Below are 16,506 nucleotides of genomic sequence, written 5' to 3'. Positions count from 1 at the left end.
AAATTTATATTTATTTAAAGATTAAAAGTTTAAAAATTATATCCCCGCTCTCATCTTTTTCTGATTAAATCTATTTTTTAATTATTTTTTTTTATTTTTTTCTTTTCATAATATTAATTTTTATTATTTTGATTTTTTAATATTTAGCTCAATTATATTTAATTAAAATTAAATATTTTTATTATATTTATTAATATTATAATTAATTTTGTATCAATTTTATATAAATATAAAAATATTTCTCCTGCAGTGCACGTTGTTCAAATGCTACTTCTAATTACGAGCGAGAGCTTTTTAAACATACATTCAAATCTCAAAAGGTGACATCATAACGAAATTATATTACAAGATGTAGCACGATTGAGTGGTGAGTAAAATATCCCACTTTATATGTGGAATGAGTCGAAGCTTAGTCATTATGTAAGAGAGGACAAGTAGATTCTTTATGAACATGAGCTAGCTAGTATTCTAGTAATGACTAATGAGATGTTAGTATTCTAGTAATGAGATTTTTTTTAAAGTCAAAAGTAACATCTTGAAATTCATTTAAAAATAAAAATAATTATGACAAAGTTATTAGGTAATTAACAAAATAGAAATGATGATGATAAAATTAAAACCCACATAGATACGAAACGAAAAGAACGTACAAGAATTGATTACTCAATTCGTCTTTATCAGACTACGTCTGAGACAATATCAAGTTTGAGACTTTTCGCTATGATTTTTAAGTACAAAAGTGTAAGTGACAATACATAGTAGTAGCATTTTTGATAAAATAAATAAGTTAAGTATCAAGGGTCATAAAAAAATAAGTTTTGTAGCACATTTGACCTAAAGTACATAAGTACAAGTCAATAAAGTGAATGATAGTGACATATTACTTATTTTTGATTTAAAAATAACCAAATAAAACCAAAATCTGATTCTCTCTCTCTATTCACGTTAAAATTAAAACCGAGTATTAAAACCATATCTTATGGCATTATGGCGTTAATTTATGTGATCAAAATCTGATTCTCTCTCTTTGATTTAAAAATAACCGAAATCACGTTAAAATGTGATTTAAAAATAAGCAAAATCTGATTCTCTCTCTCTATTCACGTTTATGGCGTGATTTTATGTGATATTATGGTTGTTGGGTGCATTTACACCAACTCAAACACTTGTTAAGGAAACAACCTTAAATTCACGAAATTAAATGCTCCGTACACGGTTGCTGTGGGTAGTTAATGAAGAATACCAACCAAATGTTCATTCATCAGACATTTGAACAAGAAAGAAGAAGAAAATTCTCTCAATACACATACACGACTCATACACGGTTGCTCAAAAATTCAAAAAAAAAATCATCTAAAGGCTTGTATTGCATAAGGTATGTGAAATACATATTTTTTTTTAAATTTCGGCTGTACACGGTTGGTGTTCTAGAGTACACGGTTGTACACGGTTTGAGTTTTAGTGATTTTTTGTTGTTTATTTCAATAATTATGTTATATATATGACTTATTACATGTTTTGGACTAAAAAACGGCATAAAAAAACACTCTGTACGCAAATTACCTTATTTTTGAACCCTTAATGTTCTGCTGTACACGGTTAGGGTTTCCGTGTACACGGTTGTGTACACGGTTGTACACGGTGGTCGAATTTGCTGTACACGGTTGGGTTGAATATGATTTTGATGTTATTTTTAGCATGTTTGTATATTCAGTTGATGTATTGGGATACACGGTTTCCTGTTTGTGTATTTAAATGTTGTATTTTTGTCGTTTTGAAGCATATGTCGTTTCAAGCAATCGTTATACGGCACAGTGGTCAGTGGAAATTAACCGAGTATGAAGGAGGCGATGAGGTTGTCGTGTACATGTCTAAGGAAGACCTTTGTCATGCGAAGTTGATGCAAGAGGTGCACGATCAATTAAACGAGGATGGTCGATCCACTTATATGCTTTTCTACACATCGACTACGGACGAAGGGCGAAAAATAAAAGTGGCTTTGAAGACTGATTCGGATTTGAACCGGCTGATTTCCGAGCATAAGAAATATCCCGTTGTTTACGTGATCGAGAAGGGCAAACAATCTGCGGCTCCGGTTCCTCAGACTCAAGAGCGGGTATATTATGAGGGACATCGGTCTACTGTGTTTCCTATTGAGACGGACATTGGAAGAAGTATCCCTACACACGATGATAGTAGGGACGATTCATCGTCGCAGGAGGAGGAAGACGAGTCTGAGTCTTCGGATGAGGAAGAAGAGGCGATACGACGCAGAGAGATATTGGATTCAGTGTCGACTGAACAGGAAGCGTGGAGACAGACAGGGCCTCAGAATTTCACATCGGATGATCAGCCCGATGTCGAGCCTCGTGTTGGAGTTTAGCAGCTTGAGGCACGTGACTGGGGGATTTCAGTCCTCGATTTTGACGATGCGCCGGCATTAGGTTGGGAGGATTCTAACGTATTGGAGAGCGGGATATTATCAGTGGGGGCTCTATTCCGGTCGAAGGATGATTTGGCAATCGCTGTTGGCCTGTACCATATGGAGAATCACGTGGAGTACGCCGTGCATCGTTCCAGTACGACCCGTTTGTGGTTTGTTTGCAAGCATGGCAACGGTTGTCCGTTCATGCTGCGAGCCGTTCAGAGTGCATCGATCTGGAGAGTGATCAAGGTGGTGATGAATCATACCTGCCACACGGATTTGAATCGCACTGCCCCGAGACAGATTCCGGCGAGGGTTGTTGGAAGATATTTTGCACGGAAATTGGTAGGCGAGGGGGTCGTTTTGAAGCCGAAGGAGATGATGTCAGAGATGCAGCGCTTATTCGGTATTGAGATCAATTACAGCTTCGCTCTCCGTGCAAGAAACATCGCGATTGAGATGACGTATGGTGATTTTGGGAACTCGTATCAGATGCTCCCATCGTATTTGTATATGCTGAGAATGAGTAATCCCGGCACATTATACGACCTTGAGATGAAGGATGATGGCAAGTTCCATCATATGTTTGTTGCACTTGGACAGAGCGTGGCTGCCTTTGAGAAGGGTTACTTGAGGCCGGTCATCGTCGTAGACTGGACCCATCTGAAGGGAAGGAACGGCGGCATTTTGTTCGTCGCTGTTACAAAGGATGGGAACGAAGCAATATTTCCTCTCGCAGTTGGGCTTGGTCCTATCGAGAACGACGAGTCTTGGACTTGGTTCTTCCATCGACTGCGGACTTGCTTTGGTCAGCCGGATGATCTCTTGATTGTGTCTGATCAGCACAAGAGCATCAGAAATGCTGTGGAGTGTGTCTACCCGAACGTCCCTCACGGGTTGTGCTATTACCATATCCAGAAGAATCTCGCGCATTATGGGCAGCATGTAGCTGCAGTCTTCAAAGCAGCGGCATATTCCTATCGATCAGACGATTTTCAAAGGAATTTTTCTGCGCTTCAAGTACTGAAAGTCAACGCACACACACGCTTCGACACTATTGGTGTGGAGAGATGGGCCAGGTCCAAGTGCCCTGTACGACGCACGAGCTTTATGACGTCGAATGCTGCCGAGACGATGAACAGTAGACTGTTGTGGGCACGACGCCTCCCGGTTGCTTCATTGATCGAGACCTATCGAGCCATTATGGAGAAATGGTTCGATAGGCGACGCATCTCGGCTGCATCGAGGTCACATGAGTTGACTGAGGTAGTAGAGGGAAAGTTGCATGTGGCTGTCGAAGCGGGTCGGCAATTGGCTGTTCGAGGGACGACGACGCACATGTTTAGTGTTGAGGATGATCATGCATTCTACATTGTCGATCTCGAGAATCGGACTTGTAGTTGTGCTCAGTTCGACCTGGATGACATTCCGTGTCGTCATGCTTGTGCCGCTATTAGGTACCTCATTTATTACAAATTTTGCATATTGAAGTAATTTTTTGTAAATTTATCTTTTTATCTTTGCATTTTATTAGGCGTGCAGGACTGCAAGTCACGGATTTTGTTGGAGGATATTTCAAACAATCCGTGCTGTTGGCCACATATATGGAGCGTATTGTTCCCGTTCCATATCCTACGTATTGGAATGTGCCCGATGAGATATCAGCCTATGTTGTGAAACCCCCGGATATCACGGTCCATGCGGGACGACCGAAGTTGAGTAGGGCTTGTTCAGCAGTTGAGGGTCTTCCTAATTCGGGTCCTCCTAATTCGGGTACTCCTAATTCTCGACCTCAAGTATGCTCACGTTGCAAGGGTGGAGGTCACAATGCCCGGAGATGCAAAGCGCAAGTGGAACCATTGGACTTGAACGTGCCGGTGGAGGGTGTCGAGCAACCACCCGATGCACGAAGGCGACGAAAGAAGAAATGCGGAATTTGTAGGAGTGGAACACACACTAGGAATGCATGTCCTCAAAATGTTGGGTTGTGAGTGATTCTGGATACAGAGTCAGATTTGGTTTTGATTAAGTGGAACACACACTAGGAATGCATGTCCTCGATTTGATCTTGAAAATGAATTTGGTTGTTTGATTGTTGTTTGAACATTGAATTTGTTGTTGCTACATGTTGATTTGGCTTTAAAATTAAAAAAACAGGTGTTTTTGGGCTGAAAATCGGTGGCCTGCCCTCTGTACACAGTTAGACCCTAACCGTGTACACCTTGGGACCAATCGTGTACGCAACCGTGTAGCGATGAACACGCAGCCGTGCACGGTGACACGGTTCAGTGTTTGGCCGTGTGCTGTACACAGTTTCGAGTTCTTCCGTGCACGGTTGCGTACACGGTTTCGAGAAACTGTACACGGTTAGGGTCTAACCGTGTACAAAGGCCATTCAGCCCTTGTTCACCCCAAAAACACCAACAAGTCATAAAATCAACCGTATTTTAACAACCAACAACCATGCCAAACACAAAAACAGCAAACCACCAAACATAAGCACAAATCAAACCACAAAACAACAGCAAATCAAGTGTATTTTAACAGACATTCGTTTTAAACACAAAAAAATTGTTCATCAGCTGAACCGAATAGGGAGAGGATCCGTACACAACTCCCATATCCTAACAGCTATAATTTGTCGATACTTTTGTATCTGTGCGGGTGTCCTCAGCTGCTCACGTGTTGGTGCGCCACAAATCAAACGATCCAGATAAGCACATGCAAACACACCACAACTTACACTATCTTCTTGGAGGAATTGCTCTCTGATTGGCATCATGACGATCTTCATAGCCACATCTGGAGCGTGCACAAACCTCACGGGATTGTGTGCATAATAACCCACAGTGTGCAGTAATTTAGGCATCAGGCGAGTGATTGGCTTCAATGCATTTAGTCGACGCTTTCGTACACCTTCCACATGTGACAGTGAGTCATACACTCTCACCTCCCATGCGGAGATAGATATAACCACAGTACACCAATGACTCTTATCGACATTGCAAATAGCAAAAATCTGCAACACAATATCAAAAATATTTAGAAACGTTACTTATTTCAGTTAGAAAATTCCAAAATATGTTTATATTATACTTACCTCTTTCGCTTCCAACCAAGGCCATGTATGGCCTGAATCAGTTCCATGAAACATGGCGATCAGCTTGTCGGGCACCACCCACTCCTCGTATCCGTGTCGAGCCCGAATGTTGTCCCAATCTGGCTCATTCGGATGCAACGACCTGAACTCTCTCCAAAGGGTCTCCTACAATCACAGATTCATGATTAATTTATAGGTAGTTGTATATACATAAACAGAAATTATTCTATCAAAAACTTACATAAAAATCCAGAAAAGCTATCGGCGTTCTAGCCCGTGTCACGCCTGCAACGAGCCTCGTATGCCCCCGATCTATCCACTGCTGATTTTGACGGAGCCGTCGGAGAGCCTTCAGATTCCAGAGGTCTAATATCTGCTTAAAAAAATCATGATTAATTATGTACAATGCAAATCTTAAGAAACACAGTAAAATCAAATTATTATACCTCCCCGTCCAACTCCTCGCGAGGATTCATAATCTTGTGGAATAGCTCCTGGGACATCACCCAACCCGTCTCGATCACTGTGACATAAGTACCCGGCGGGGATCTCATAAACGCCTTGAAGCCCCGCTTCTTCGCCTTCAGCAGCCCCTTACCATACGGCAAGGCCGGGTCAATAACCAAGTGAGGCCTCTCTCTAGCACCCGCCTCCTCCTCTGACGAAGTCCAGGAAACATTCAGATCATCATCTACATCCCCCGCCTTAGGCGCAGGGGTCTCTGGACTATGGTACCCAGCCGATGGCCCTGGGCGATCACTGTGACGTGAGGCGGATCGCCTCAAAGATGTCTGCCTCTCACCATGATGTGAGGCTGATCGCCTCATAGATGCCTCCCTCTCACTGTGACGTGAGGCAGATCGCCGCTGACTCGCAGGGGGTGGATCCTCTCCACGCTCTGAGCGTCTCTGACTGCCACGAGGCGGATCCATGTCTCCAACTGAGTGCCTATGGCTCACATGAGGTGGATCCTCACGCTCTGATCGCCTAGGACTAGGAATGTGAGATGTAGACCGTCTGTGATTGGGTCTCGGCTGGTCGAACTCCTCACTCCCATGTCTATGACGACTGGCATGGCTGGATGATGATCTATACCTCCTCGAAGAAGAGCGTCTCCCAAAGATGTCCTTCACAGCGGCTATGACCTTCTTCGTAATCTTGGCGACCAGTCCATGCTTAGAGTCATCATCTACAAGTTCGCGCCGCATCTCAGGGACCACGGTCCGGATCTGCTCCTGTGTGATACGGGCAATCAGGTCATCATCGCGTCGCCTCCAATAATCCTCATCTCGGTCTGCCTGAGGCTCGCGATCATCAAACTCCTCTGACCTGCGCCGCTTCGACGGGCTGCCAGCCGGCTCCTCATACGTCTGTCTATGTCGCTCGACATGGACAGGGATAGGCTGCTTCTCACGAGCCCTCTCTGCTCGTGAGCTACTCCTCGGGACAGGGACAGGCTGCTTCTCACGAGCCCTCTCTGCTCGTGAGCTACTCCTCGGCACAGGGGGAGGCCTAACAGGAGGAGGCGGTTTCGGTACAAGTGGCTCTGTTAAGCCGGCATATTTCCCTCCTGGATGGTATCGTACAGAAAAAGGGTCGGGAAGCCTCAGGGTCTGCAAATACCATGAATCATTCTCCTCCTCGACCGGTTCGAGTGTCCGGTGACACTCGGCCTGCACAAAGATGAATCGATCATTTCTCATTATTCGTTAATCATAACATAATAAAAGGATTGAAACTGTAAAAAAACAACAATAATTACCTCATCAGCATAAAAAAAGTGGGTGAAGTCAGAAGCCGACTTCCAAGTTGTCCAGTTCACCAATCGTGGCATCTGCAAGCTCGTGTCACGAGCCCCACACGCGCGGCCCAACCTCGGAATGGCCTCGTACGACCAAATCTGTAATGCCCATATGGGCCCATAGAAGTGGTACGTCCTCCTAGTACCGGTAATCTCCGAGGGATGCTTCTTCAACACACTCATCCCATGACATAAAATCTGGAATGAGTAAGAGCCCCACGGGAAGTCGATCCATGCCTGATCGTCCTCTACCAGTGCCCACACCCAATCGTGCACATTTTTATAATCCCGACAGAAGACGAGATCATACGCCACGAGAATATTGCCCACCTTCAAATATTCCTCGGCAATATTGCCCATACTGCGGCTAACGAACCGCTTGCGCAGATCCTTCACTTCCACCTTCTTGCCTTTAAAAACTCGGTGCCATAGACTCTGCTTCCCAACACGGTGATCCACATTAGGATCAAAACGCTGCGGGGATGGCCCGAAGCACAACCCGGTCACCAGACAATACTCCAGTGCGCTGAATCGAATGTCGTGTCCACCAACGTGGAACCACTTCTCCCACGGACCGAATGCTTCGTCATACAACTCCCGTGCAAGAAGCTGGTGCAGTGCGGCATTCGCACTATCCTGCCTCTTCAACTGAAGTAAATGCCCAAACGGACCTATCTTAAATTGTTCAAAACATCGGTAATGCGTCAGACAGGTCTCCACTTCCTTCAGTGTTTTGTCCTTGATGTAGTGATTGATTCGTCCGGCATAACCTTGCATGCACGGACGTAGCCAAACATGCCTCGGAGGCTGCAATTAATTCAAAATGATGATCAGTATCAAAAAATATCAACCGTGTACAGATTCTAGACCAACCGTGTACAACCGTGTATAACCGTGTACGGATACCCTAACCGTGTACGGTTGTACACGGTTAAATCGTGTACAAAAAATACCTCTATACGTCTAAAATACACAATTAGGGCATATTACATGATTAAAAATCAACCGTGTACGATTTTAGATAAACCATGTATGGATGAACAAACCGTGTACGGCTGTACACGGTTAAATCGTGTACGAAAAATACCTTTATACGTTAAAAATAAACAATTAAGGCATATTACATCAATTAATCCTAACCGTGTACAACCGTGTACTGAAGAACCGTACACGGTTGTACACGGTTGTTCAAAATAATTTCCAGATTCCAAATTTCGCAAATTACCAACATAATTGTCTAAAAAATGCTAAAACCGTGTACCTAATAATCAAATTTAACAATACAAAACACAGAAACTCAAATTTTGACAAATATAGGCCACGGATACTTACCGGATTCGGCGTCGGGTATTTTTCGCTCCTCCTTGATGTACTCGGGCGACTTCCTCGTTGTGCCTCTTCCCCATCGTAATCTGATTCCGTTGAACTCATAGTGGCTGGAGTTTCTTAGAGAGATAGGCGTGTATGGAGTGCACGGTGGGCGTGAGTTTGTTAGAGAAAGAGAGAGGCGTGCACGGTGGGCGTGTATGGTTAGAGAAAGAGAGAGGCGTGTATGGTGAGTTTTTTATGGTTTTTGTCTCTTTGTTTTTTGAATTTGGAAGATGCAAAATCAAATAATAATAGAAGAGAGAGAGAGGCGTGTATAGTGCACGGTCTTCTCAAGGCGTGCATGAGATTCTTTTTTTTTTTGGGAATGATTTGAAACAAGATTCCCAACTTTTGACCACTTTTGGGCTAAATCAGCCGATCCTCACGATTCATGCACTGCTTCTTTATTTTCATGCAAGAAAAGAAACCCTAAACCCTAAAAGATATATCAAATCACGATTTTGGAGAGAGAGAGAGACATAATAAGACAAAAAATAATATGTTGAGAAGATTCTGTGGACACGTTTTTTATTGTTTAAAGAAAACAATTTTTTTTAAATAAGTCAAAGATTTGGTGGGGACCATTAAGAATGTGCTACAAAACTTATTCATTTATGAGGTGTGATACTTAACTTATTTATTTTATTCAAAGGGCTACATAAAAATCTCACCCAAAGTCTAATGAGAGAACAATTACTTTTATAAACAAACAAATAGTAATTAATTTACTTGAAATATATATTATTCAATTTGTTTGCACACCCTTATTTGTGTAAACATGTAGAAGACTTGAGTTGAATCTCAAATACAAAGTAGGTTACAACTAATACTTTCGAGGGAAAAATCACACCAATCCCAATAATTATCTTAGTTTTAGTAAGGATCATATCATCATAAATATCACGTTTCCCCTAAACAAAATCAAGAATTTTCTATGGTCAATAAAGCACGTCATTGGTATATACTATGGCCCAGTGATAATGAGTGTTTATTTGCTGTAGAGGTAAACTTTTATTAAAATAATTCTCATAATCGATTTTTATTATAATAATCCTCTTATCACGAGTACCAAATAAAAAAACAAAAATGGCAAACGCTACTGCAATTTGACTAATACAGTACTATGTTTGGTTAAAGCTCGAGCATTATATTTCTTTCTCTGCAAAAAAAATACAAAAATAAAAAAGGGTAGCAATTTAACCTTGATCATAGATACTCGTATGATGTTTGACATTTTATACTCAAGATTCGATCAATCATACCCCTCATGTTTCAATTTGAATACAATTAAGAAGGTGCTTGGTTGAGCTTATAAGCTCTTAATATGTTTAGAAGCTTATAAGCTCATTCAAGGTGTTTGTCAAAATAAGCTCATAAAGTGCTTATAAACTGTAAAAATAAGCTATGATAGCTTATAAGCTCCCCCCCCAAAAAAGGTTTATTTACCCCAATTTATTTTATCATTATCTTCTAAGCAATACTTATTTTACAAAAATAACTCAATTATGACCTTTTATTTTCATCTATATCATTCTAATTTTATTTCTTTTTTATTCTCTCTCGCTAACAAAAATTCTTTTTTATTTCTTATAATTTTTTTAAAATAAGCTTAGCGAAACACTCTCTAAGCCCCTTGCGTCTAACAACGTCCCTAACACCGTTAGACAGAGGGGCTTAAATGCATCCAAATTGGAACATGGGGGGCCTAATGACACCATTTGTAATTTTTTTAATTGGATTGTACCTCCACTATTTCTGCGTCGCTGGAATTTAAGAGGAGATCGGCGGCTATAGCAGGCCCAATGCTCAACTTTAGGCAGCAGCGAAACCTACTTCTAATTGACTGGAAAGGACTATCGACTGGAAAGGTATGACGAAGCTACTGGTCTCCGACGAGGTGCGCCGCAAGTTCGCCATCCTCCGTCGCGCCTTCGGCGAGGTAAATACTCAGAAAAATTCATTTACAGAAAAAGCCTTTCATTTCACTTACTCAAACTAAATAGCCCCTCAGTGGTTGAAATGGTTAAGTGAAAAACTGTTATAATCAGTGGAAATTTTTGGTCTAATTTATTTACTCGTAAACTCAAAACTCCGCTAATTAATGTTAGTAGTCTCACCAAATATTAACTCAGATTAATTGAACTCCATTATTATATCAAACCTGTCGCAATTCGCTTTTTACCTTCAACGCATCGGGTTGCCATAGCCGTAGTTTCTTAAGCAGAATCAGGCGCATCTCTAGAGCAAATTCGGTCAGGTTGAATATCTTACTCCACTTTTTGTTTTTATCTTTGAGTTGACAAGATCCCAAATATGTTGATTTTGTTTGTGTGTGTGTGTGTATGAGTGGTTTGTCTTACGTTTGGTGATATCTTGGTGATTCCAGATTATGTTTTGTTTGTCTTATATTTGCTTGTGTGCGCCGTTGATCTCATCCCTCTCCTCTTAAATTCCAGGGACACAAAGTGAGTGGAGGTGAAGAGCAATAATAATAATAAAAATTATAAACGGCGTCATTAGGCCCCCATGTTTCAATTCGGGTGCAATTAAGCCTCTCCGTCTAACGCCATCCTGACGCTGTTAGACGGAGGGGCTCAATGTATCCAAATTGAAATATGAAGGGTATAATTGATCGAATCTTAAATATAGGATGCCAAGCGCCATAGGGGTGTCTATGATAGAAGCTAAATTGCTACTTTTCTAAAAAATAAAAGGGTTAATTACGCCAAAAACTATGAACTTTGGTCGGATTTCCAAACTTGCCATGAACTTTTTTTTTATCAAAAAGTCCCTGAACTTAAGGGGTTGAATAATTTTTCCATGATTTTTGAAAATCCCCAAATTGAGTATTGACATGACATTTTTGAGTGACTTGAAAAATGATATGGCACCACCGGACGGGAACCAAAACGACGTCATTTAGTTGGGCATAAAACGACGTCGTTTTACCTTAAATTCTAGCCCCCGTCTTCTCCTCTCTAAACTCCGGCAAAGAGCCGCCCACCGGACCGCCCCTGCCCTCAGTTTTGCAGAGCCCTAGTTTCCCAAATCTCTCATTCCTTAATCTCGCCAGAGCGATGAAAGGCTGCACCGCGCGAAATGGGGCGCAACCTTAGGCGGCGCGAGGTCGGGTGGTGGCGCAGCGTGAAAGGGGGCGCAAACCCTAGGCGGTGCGAGGTCGGGTGGTGGCGCAGCGCGAAAGGGGGCGCAAACCCTAGTGAGGTGTGAGGTCGGTGGCGGGAGATTTGGGGAAGAAGAAGATTTTTTGAGGGAGAAGAAGTCGACGGCGGCGATGGATGTTTGAGGAAGAAGAAATAATGTGGCTTTCTTTGAGTGGGTAGATCCTGAAGTAAAGCCTAAAATTGAAGATGACGAAGATGAAAAATTGAACTTCTGGATTGGAGAATTCTTCAATTCCAGAGCTGACTAAGTATTCTTCAATTCCAGAGCAAAGTATTCTTCAATTCCAGAGTTGACTAAGCCCTGCCAGAGGCAGCTCTGCCGACTCTGCCCGACTCTGCGACTCAGCTCTGCCGACTCCCCCACTACCACACCTCTTCCTCTACCGCCTTAACCCACCACCATCACAGATCCGCCACCTCCTTCACCGCCTTTCCCCGCGTCTTCTCCAGCGCCCTCTGTCGCCGCCTCCGCTGCCCTACCCCACCAGACTCTGTGTGTTGTCTCTCTCTCTCTCTCTCCACTTTCTCTCTCCTAGAATTGACGTCGCCGCCGAGAATCGGAGCTGCTGCTGCGTGAATTTGGTGTTGATGGAATTTAGTGATGATGGTGGTGGATTTGGTGATGATGGTGGGGGGGGGGACGGTGGAAAGAGAGAGGGCGGTTGATGTTGGATTTGTATACTGAAAGCAAGAACGTTTTATGCTTGTATACAATGATTCATGTGTTCACTATTTAATCTCCTATCTGATTGTGTTCATGATTGCATATGTATGTTCCTTATCTCTTTATAAGTAGATTATATGGTGTGTTGTAGATCACAGAAGACCATATAATTGGAATAACCTTAAGAGATATAAAATGATCACAACCGAGATGACTTTAGGACGAGTCATTGGTTTAGGCTGCGGTATAGATGGAAGTAGTTTGTCTTGACTACTTGTCGATACTGGTACGTCATAACGTATTGATAGGATCACAGTGAGATGTATTCTTCTGTCTGACTTAAGTGAAGAAACAAAGATCTCGGTAATTTAATAGAATCTTAATACTAATAAGATCTCAAATATATATGTTGATTCGTATATCACTTTGACTTACTATGGGTGAGAATTATATAGTAACTTGAGTACTCTGTATCTTGGGTGATAGCGGTCAATATATGATATTTGGTTATCTGTATTAGTACCCGTATCCGGTATAGGATAATGACATCCCCTTAAGGAGCTTAATAAGGTTTATTGCGTTAAATCCTGCAGGTTGATTATGTTCAGGTGCAACAATAAGGTTTGAGTGGTACTGCTTAAGGATTACAAAGAGATTAATTAATTTAAGCTGTCAGAGCTCTAATTAATTAATGGATGTCGGATATTTTAAATACGGAGATTTAATAAGTCTACATACAAGCCCCGATTCATCACCGGCAATAAAGGGGTAAGTCAATATTAGTTATCTAATGGAATGAACTAATATTTATAAATTAATTATGGTTTGGGCTGACCATGGAGAATTAATTTATTTGAGGCCCATCTTTATTCCTTGTATCTGGTCCCTGGACTGGCCCAAAGTCTCCTTGCCCTAGAAGGAGAGATTTCGCCCCCTACAGTAACTGGTGCCCCACACTGTATTTTATTTATTTAAATACAGTTGTCTGCTCTCAGAAAATACACACTAAATTTTAGGGTTTTGAGAGCAGTAGAGCGGTGCTAGCGTGAAAGGCAGAATTCTCTCGTGGGACTTTCATAGCTCGTTGTCCATCCAACGGTGAAAGCTGAGCGGGATACAGTTCAGAAGGTCAGAGCTGGAGTCGTTCAATTCAAGCATCGACAGCCTTTGCATACAGTTTACAAGTAAGTAATTCTAACTCCAACGTGCAGTACTTATTTTCATAGGAGCATGTTAGGATTAATCTTTGTATGGCAAATTAAGATATCCTAAGAAACGATCTCGTTGGGGCTAATAATCCTTCAGTTGAGCGTTGGATCTGCTGTGGGTGGTTGGCGGCGGTGGATCTGGTGATGGTGGTGGTGGAGGGCGGTGGAGAGAGAGAGGGGCGGTAGAGGGGGTTCGATGCGGCGGAAGAGGAAGGCGACTGATCTGGTGATTGTGGGAGGCGGCGTGAGGTCTGTAACGGCACGAGAAAGAGGAAGACAGATGTGGTATTCCTCGGCACTGCTTCACCGGAGGAAGGCAGCGGGGGTCTTTTGGCAGCGGTCCACCGGCCGACTTGGAGAAGGGGGAAGGAAAATAATGAATTTTTTTATTTTTTTGTTTATTGTTTTTCCAAGTACGTGCCACATCAGCTCGGTATTACCACGTAGGCGACAGTTCAGCTTGGTATTACCACGTAAGCGACACGTCAGCTCGGAGCTTCACCGGAGCAAAAAAGCATGGAAAAATTGTTCAACCCCTTAAGTTCAGGGAATTTTTGATAAAAAAAAAGTTCATGGCAAGTTTGGAAATTGGCCCAAAGTTCATGGTTTTTGGCGTAATTAACCCAAAATAAAATATGTCCACTTTTTTTGTCTTAAATTTGAATGATTGAGAAATATGAGCTACAAAATAGTTTGTAGCACATATTGAGGGGTTTATCTCGCCAGAACCTCTAAATTAGTCAGAATATAGTTAATAAATAGATAAAAATTTATGATGCGCAAATTCTCATGTGAGATCAAATGTATATATAGATGGTACTTGGGTGCGGGTCTTGACGGGTCTAGGTGACGGTAGGGCCGGGGTAGAGCGCAGGTCGGGTTGGGCTGGGCGCCGCACAACTGGTAGAAAAACACGGATAATTCAAAGTAATTATTGTTGTGATGAAAAGTAATAATCGACATGAAGAAAACTAATGTTTGTAAAATGTTACTTTTCTTCACGATAATTGTTATTTTTACTCACGAGAATTTGTACTATTCGTTTATTTGATCATGTAAATATTGTTGTAAGAAAAAGTAACAATTGATATGAAGAAAGTTATTGTTTCAATAGTTATCATAATGCTAAAAAAAATCAAAATAATATTGCTACTTCTGAGAATCAAATGCAACCTATGACATTGAGATGATAGGCAAAGAAGTTTAACACTAGACTAGTACATTTTATTTGTTTATTAGCATATAATTTTTATTTATAGTCTTTTGATGAGAACCGATCTCATGGATGAGATCGGTTTTACAAAAGACCGACTTTTTATAATGATATTATGACACTATCCACCGTTGAAGTTTTTAATTGATCAATCATTAAGTCGGATAATTCAAAGTAATTATTGTTGTGATGAAAAGTAATAATCGACATGAAGAAAACTAATGTTTGTAAAATGTTACTTTTCTTCACGATAATTGTTATTTTTACTCACGAGAATTTGTACTATTCGTTTATTTGATCATGTAAATATTGTTGTAAGAAAAAGTAACAATTGATATGAAGAAAGTTATTGTTTCAATAGTTATCATAATGCTAAAAAAAATCAAAATAATATTGCTACTTCTGGGAATCAAATGCAACCTATGACATTGAGATGATAGGCAAAGAAGTTTAACACTAGACTAGTACATTTTATTTGTTTATTAGCATATAATTTTTATTTATAGTCTTTTGATGAGAACCGATCTCATGGATGAGATCGGTTTTACAAAAGACCGACTTTTTATAATGATATTATGATACTATCCACCGTTGAAGTTTTTAATTGATCAATCATTAAGTTGGGTAAATTCATATTCTTTTATCCAAATAATATACATAATATTCATATAGAAGTGGGAACAAAAATCTAGGGAAGTGGTCATCACATTGTTTTTTATTTGGTTATATTATTAGATAAACCCTTTGTAACATCTATGAGTTTTTTTAGGTACATAAATTTATTTAAATATATATGAGAAGTGCAATTCAATAATAAGATACACATTTCATTATAATAGAACAAATAGTAAAATCAAGACATCTCAAGAGAATGAGATGGATTACAAATTCAATCTCTCAAACTAAAGCAAATCCTGCTATAAAATAAGTTTAAAATTCAAAATTAAAATCGTACTTTAATCTACTCAATCTCTACTCGCACCAACTCGGCATATTTCACAACTTCATTTAGACGATTTCATAAATTCCAGACAATGCAAATTCATAACACTTTCTACCATTCAAGTGTTTCTTATATTCCTTGCAAAATCCAAGTGTTGCTGAAATTGACACACTAAATTTACATGTCCAGCATAGTTGATTTTGATCCTACTATAACAACAAACTTACACTTTATATGCAAACAAGCAATAAAAGAAAATGTTCCATAGATTTACAGTGTATCAAGAAATGTATCAAATAGAATCTTGACTTGACAAAACTTATCGAAAAGATGAGTACTCATCGAAAATATAGATGAATAGTGTTGGGAACTTAGTGAAATATCCTTGCCCTAGTTTTGATGATACCAAAATCGTTAAAGTTTTCTTTGTAATAGACTAATATTTTTTGAACTCAAGTGTTGGAGTTCTTTTTCTAGTTTAGCTAGTGTTCTGAAGACTGAAGATCGGAGAACGGAAGACTGAAGATTGAAGAGCTCGACTGATATTGCGAATAAAGGCTGAGTCAAGCACTGATGTTTGACTGATCGCGTTTCTCGACTAA

At 40.7% G+C, this 16,506-nt stretch overlaps 1 protein-coding gene across 1 annotated transcript; it reads left to right on the top strand.

Annotated features, from left to right (window-relative positions):
• The first annotated feature begins 2,542 nt into the window (after positions 1-2,542).
• On the top strand, positions 2,543-4,416 carry LOC130998615 (uncharacterized). The gene is made up of 2 exons (XM_057924028.1): positions 2,543-3,882; positions 3,960-4,416. The coding sequence occupies exons 1-2, from the start codon at positions 2,543-2,545 to the stop codon at positions 4,414-4,416; spliced, it is 1,797 nt and encodes a 598-aa protein (XP_057780011.1).
• The last annotated feature ends 12,090 nt before the right edge of the window (positions 4,417-16,506 follow it).

The sequence above is a fragment of the Salvia miltiorrhiza genome, chromosome 8 (assembly GCF_028751815.1).
Source record: "Salvia miltiorrhiza cultivar Shanhuang (shh) chromosome 8, IMPLAD_Smil_shh, whole genome shotgun sequence".
In the NCBI taxonomy this organism is placed as follows: Eukaryota; Viridiplantae; Streptophyta; class Magnoliopsida; order Lamiales; family Lamiaceae; genus Salvia; species Salvia miltiorrhiza.
This window is presented reverse-complemented; position numbering and strand designations above follow the sequence as displayed.